At 43.9% G+C, this 6123-nt stretch overlaps 1 protein-coding gene across 3 annotated transcripts in view; it reads left to right on the plus strand.

The window, feature by feature from the left end:
* LOC115175523 (epsilon-sarcoglycan) overlaps nt 1–6123 on the plus strand; it is a 30876-nt gene that overhangs the window by 22777 nt on the left and 1976 nt on the right. For 2 of the 3 annotated variants that reach the window (XM_029734809.1, XM_029734807.1), the window contains 3 exons: nt 862–1047; nt 3913–3956; nt 5791–5834. In XM_029734809.1, coding sequence (XP_029590669.1) covers nt 862–1047; nt 3913–3956; nt 5791–5834 — 274 coding nt within the window. The remainder of the gene's footprint in view (nt 1–861; nt 1048–3912; nt 3957–5790; nt 5835–6123) is intronic. The other variant, XM_029734810.1, reaches the window with a different exon arrangement.

Here is a 6123-nt window from a genome sequence, read left to right on the forward strand (position 1 = left end):
AGAGGGGGAGAGACACAGAGAGAGGGGGAAAGGGGGAGAGAGAGAGAGGAGGAGAGAGAGACAGAGATAGGGAGGGTGGAGAGAGGGGGGAAGGGAGAGAGACATAGGGGGAGAGAGAGAGTGATAGGGGTAGACAGAGAGAGAGGGAGAGAGACAGAGAGAGAGGGGGGAGAGAGAGGGAAAGAGGGAGAGGTAGAGAGAGAGAGAGGGGAGAGGTGGAGAGAGCGTGAGGGGGGAGAGAGAAAAGAGAGTGAGTATGACAGCATGAGAGGGAGTGGAGACACTCTCTCATACAAACTCCATTAGACTCAGCAGCCAAATAACCAATAGTAACAACAAAACAGTTCCCTCCTGTCAAAGACAAACACTACTTAGGCTGTTGGTCTACAACATATTTCCTATATTATAATATATACCTTAATGCATGTGTGTACAGTACACTACAGTGTGCGTGTTGACTGCGATGTTAAGGATACAACAATGTTAGGGATACAATGAGTCCGGATATCTACTTCCCCAGGGTCAGATGAACTCATGGATACCATTTGTATGTCTCTGTGTCTAGTAGTTAGAGGTAGTTTCACGAGTCAATGCTAATTAGTGTTAGCGCAAAGACTGGAAGTGTATGGGTTCCTACTGAATGCTATCAGATACCCATAGACTTCCAGTCTTTGCACTAACACTAGTTAGCGTTGGCTTGCGAAACTACCTCTAACTTCCTTCATACTGAACACAGAGACATACAAATGGTATCCATGAGTTCATCTGACTGCCGAAGTACCACTTTAAGACTTAAGATCTATTTCTGTATTATTTATGTATGATTTATTTATTTTCTGTGGGTCTCTGTCCTCTCCTCAGTATCCAGTTAGTGCATCACAACTCCATCCAGAAGTCGACCAAGGAGCTGCGGAGCATGTCTAAGAACAGGGAGATCTCCTGGCCCCTCTCCACCCTGCCTGTCTTCAGCCAAAGTGGGGAGGTGGTGCCCCCCATACACCCAGACAACTACGAGACAACCAGCATGCCCCTGATGCAGACACAGACGTGAGTCCTGGCTGAGTGGCTGGGGTGTACAAGCACACCGAGTGGCTGGGGTGTCAAAGCACACCGAGTGGCTGGGGTGTCCAAGCACACCGAGTGGCTGGAGTGTCCAAGCACACCGAGTGGCTGGGGTGTCAAAGCACACCGAGTGGCTGGGGTGTCCAAGCACACCGAGTGGCTGGGGTGTCCAAGCACACTGAGTGGCTGGAGTGTCCAAGCACACCGAGTGGCTGGGGTGTCCAAGCACACCGAGTGGCTGGGGTGTCAAAGCACACCGAGTGGCTGGGGTGTCCAAGCACACCGAGTGGCTGGGGTGTCCAAGCACACCGAGTGGCTGGAGTGTCCAAGCACACCGAGTGGCTGGGGTGTCAAAGCACACCGAGTGGCTGGGGTGTCCAAGCACACCGAGTGGCTGGGGTGTCCAAGCACACCGAGTGGCTGGAGTGTCCAAGCACACCGAGTGGCTGGAGTGTCCAAGTACACCGAGTGGCTGGGGTGTCCAAACACACCGAGAGGCTGGGGTGTCCAAACACACTGGGACACTGGAGTGTCCAAACACACACATGCAGGGAAACATGTAGAAATACCCACATACAAGGACAGATACACACATTATATTTCCTCTGCACCTCTCTCTCTCACACACACACGTGCATTCACAATGTTGTCCTAACACAGTACGTATTGAGTTATAACATGTTTACAACCAGCATAGTGAGACTTTTGTCGAAGCGCTCAGATTAAAACTGGTTTAAACTCTAAACGGTAAATCTGTCATATGATTTATAGTATGGCATGGCTCAGGAAAACCAGAGCAAAGGGGTCCTGTTAATAATTTCAAGTAAAAATGCTTTCCCATGATAATTATAGAACACACATTCTATACATGCTATACAAATCAAATCAAACTTTATTTGTCACATGCGCTGAATACAACATGTGTACAGTGGTGGCCAAAAGTTTTGAGAATGACACAAATATTAATTTTCACAAAGTCTGCTGCCTCAATTTGTAATATGTCAATTTGCATATACTCCAGAATGTTATGAAGAGTGATCAGATGAATTGCAATGCAAATGAACTGAATACCAAAAAATTATTTCCACTGCATTTCAGCCCTGCCACAAAAGGACCATTCCTATTCTCTCGTTAACACAGGTGTGAGTGTTGACGAGGACAAGGCTGGAGATCATTCTGTCATGCTGATTGAGTTCGAATAACAGACTGGAAGCTTCAAAAGGAGGGTGGTGCTTGGAATCATTGTTCTTCCTCTGTCAACCATGGTTACCTGCAAGGAAACATGTGCCGTCATCATTGCTTTGCACAAAAAGGGCTTCACAGGCAAGGATATTGCTGCCAGTAAAATTGCACCTAAATCAACCATTTCATCGGATCATCAAGAACTTCAAGGAGAGAGGTTCAAATGTTGTGAAGAAGGCTTCATGGTGCCCAAGAAAGTCCAGTAAGCGCATGGACCGTCTCCTAAAGTTGATTCATCTGCGGGATCGGGGCACCACCAGTACAGAACTGGCTCAGGAATGGCAGCAGGCAGGTGTGAGCGCATCTGCATGCACAGTGAGGCGAAGACTTTTGGAGGATGGCCTGGTGTCAAGAAGGGTAGCAAAGAAGCCACTTCTCTCCAAGAAAAACATCAGGGACAGACTGATATTCTGCAAAAGGTACAGGGATTGGACTGCTGAGGACTGGGGTAAAGTAATTTTCTCTGATGACTCCCCTTTCCGATTGTTTGGGGCATCCGGAAAAAAGCTTGTCCGGAGAAGACAAGGTGAGCGCTACCATCAGTCCTGTGTCATGCCAACAGTAAAGCATCCTGAGACCATTCATGTGTGGGGTTGCCTCTCAGCCAAGGGAGTGGGCTCACTCACAATTTTGCCTAAGAACACAGCCATGAATAAAGAATGGTACCAACACATCCTCCGAGAGCATCTTCTCCCAACCATCCAGGAACAGTTTGGTGACGATAAATGCCTTTTCCAGCATGATGGAGCACCTTGCCATAAAGCAAAAGTGATAACTAAGTGGCTCGGGGAACAAAACATCGATATTTTGGGTCCATGGCCAGGAAACTCCCCAGACCTTAATCCCATTGAGAACTTGTGGTCAATCCTCAAGAGGCGGGTAGACAAACAAAAACCCACAAATTCTGACAAACTCCAAGCATTGATTATGCAAGAATGGGCTGCCATTAGTCAGGATGTGGCCCAGAAGTTAATTGACAGCATGCCAGGGCGGATTGCAGAGGTCTTGAAAAAAAAGGATCAACACTGCAAATATTGACTCTGCATCAACTTCATTTAATTGTCAATAAAAGCCTTTGACACTTATGAAATGCTTGTAATTATACTTCAGTATTCCATAGTAACATCTGACAAAAATATCTAAAGACATTGAAGCAGCAAACTTTGTGGAAATTAATATTTGTCATTCTCAAAACTTTTGGCCACGACTGTAGACTTTACCGTGAAATGCTTATTTACAAGCCCTTAACCAACAGTGCAGTTCAAGAAGAGTTAAGAAAATATTTACAAAATAAACTAAAGTAAAAAATGATAAAAAGTAACATAACAATAACGAGGCTATATACACGGGCTACCGGTACCGAGCCAATATGCGGGGGTACAGGTTAGAGGTAATTTGCACATGTAGGTAGGGGTGAAGTGACTATGCATAGATAATAAACAGCGAGTAGCAGCAGTGTAAAAACAAAGGGGGGGGGGGGGGGGGGGGTCAATGTAAATAGTCCAGTGGCCATTTGATTAATTGTTCAGCAGTCTTATCGCTTGGGGATAGAAGCTGTTAAGGAGCCTTTTGGTCATAGACTTATAATCTGTTGACCTCTAATTTCAGAAACCTGCAGAACCAGATTCAGATACCACAGCAACAGCCATCAGGTTAGTATTGAGTCCTGCTTTAGTACGATTGGTCTATTATCTCATGGACCAATGAAAATGTATACAGTAAAGCCCTCACTAAGTAACATAACAACCTTGGCCATAGATTAATTACTGCTCTGTCTAATTAATTATGGTCATCCTCAATCATCTAACCGATCACATTTTAGATGAAATAACATGGAGGCTCAGTTCTGATAACATAGTTGATGTTGACTGCAATAGTTTTCTTTCCTGATTTTTCCTTTTTATTCACCTCGACCAAATACATTCTTCCACCCACCTACTGTTCTGTAGTGACTGTGTCTAACTAGAATATGGCTCCCCCTTGTGTGCATGTCAATGAACTACAAGAGGGCCCTCTAAATACTCTGTCTAACTAACTACTCTGTCTAAACCACTGCTCTAACTAACTACTCTGTCTAAACCACTGCTCTAACTAACTACTCTGTCTAAACCACTGCTCTAACTAACTGCTCTGTCTAAAGCACTGCTCTAACTAACTGTTCTGTCTAAAGCACTGCTCTAACTAACTGTTCTGTCTAAATCACTGCTCTAACTAACTGCTGTTTCTAACTAACTGCTCTAACTAACTGCTGTCTAACTAACTGCTGTTTCTAACTAACTGCTCTAACTAACTGCTGTCTAACTAACTGCTGTTTCTAACTAACTGCTCTGTCTAACTAACTGCTGTTTCTAAACCACTGTTCTGTCTAACTAACTGCTCTGTCTAACTAACTGCTCTGTCTAACTAACTGTTGTTTCTAACTAACTGCTCTGTCTAACTAACTGCTGTTTCTAACTAACTGCTCTGTCTAACTAACTGCTCTTTCTAAACCACTGCTCTGTCTAACTACCTGCTCTGTCTAACTAACTGCTGTTTCTAACTAACTGCTCTGTCTAACTAACTGCTCTTTCTAACTAACTACTCTGTCTCAACCACTGCTCTGTCTAACTACTCTGTCTAAACCACTGTTCTGTCTAAATAACTGCTCTATCTAAACCACTGCTCTGTCTAACTAGCTACTCTGTCTAAACCACTGCTCTGTCTAAACCACTGCTCTGTCTAAATAACTGCTCTGTCTAAACCACTGCTCTGTCTAACTAGCTACTGTGTCTAAACCACTGCTCTGTCTAAATATCTGTTCTTTCTAAACCACTGCTCTGTCTAACTAGCTACTCTGTCTAAACCACTGCTCTGTCTAAACCACTGCTCTGTCTAAACCACTGCTCTGTCTAACTAGCTACTGTGTCTAAACCACTGCTCTGTCTAAATATCTGTTCTTTCTAAACCACTGCTCTGTCTAAACCACTGCTCTGTCTAAACCACTGCTCTGACTAAATATCTGTTCTTTCTAAACCACTGCTCTATCTAAACCACTGCTCTGTCTAAACCACTGCTCTGTCTCAACCACTGCTCTGTCTCAACCACTGCTCTGTCTAAATCAATGCTGTCTAAATTTTACATTTTTACATTTACGTCATTTAGCAGACGCTCTTATCCAGAGCGACTTACAAATTGGAATAACTGCTCTGTCTAAACCACTGCTCTGTCTCAACCACTGCTCTGTCTAAACCACTGCTCTGTCTAAACCACTGCTCTGTCTAACTGCTCTGTCTAAATCACTACTCTGTCTAACTACTCTGTCTAAATCACTACTCTGTCTAAATCACTGCTCTGCCTAAATCACTACTCTGTCTAACTGCTCTGTCTAAACCACTGCTCTGTCTAAACCACTGCTCTGTCTAAATCACTACTCTGTCTAAATCACTACTCTGCCTAAATCAATGCTCTGCCTAAATCTATGCTCTGTTCTTTTTACTGCTAACAAAGGAGATAGAGATAATTATTGTATGTCGACATTTCGGAGACTGGAGGCAAGTATACTGGTCTGCTTTTGCTTAAATGAATCATTCTCAACTATAGGAGAATATTTTATTTTGCACTTATTATAACAGTATAAATCACTACTCTAGTTGAAAAGGAGAAGGCGCTACGCTCGCTCAGCATTCAAATCATATTATTTTACTTAAACAGCTATTATGAGTTGGACGTTTTGGCCTTCACTCAATGATCACATTTTTGGTTTGCACCTCAACTCAAGTAGTTTGAGTGCCCTCATCTTTCCACAGTTACAATATAGTGACCATATTCCCATGAAGTTAC

This window comes from Salmo trutta, chromosome 36 (genome assembly GCF_901001165.1).
Source record: "Salmo trutta chromosome 36, fSalTru1.1, whole genome shotgun sequence".
Classification (NCBI taxonomy): Eukaryota; Metazoa; Chordata; class Actinopteri; order Salmoniformes; family Salmonidae; genus Salmo; species Salmo trutta.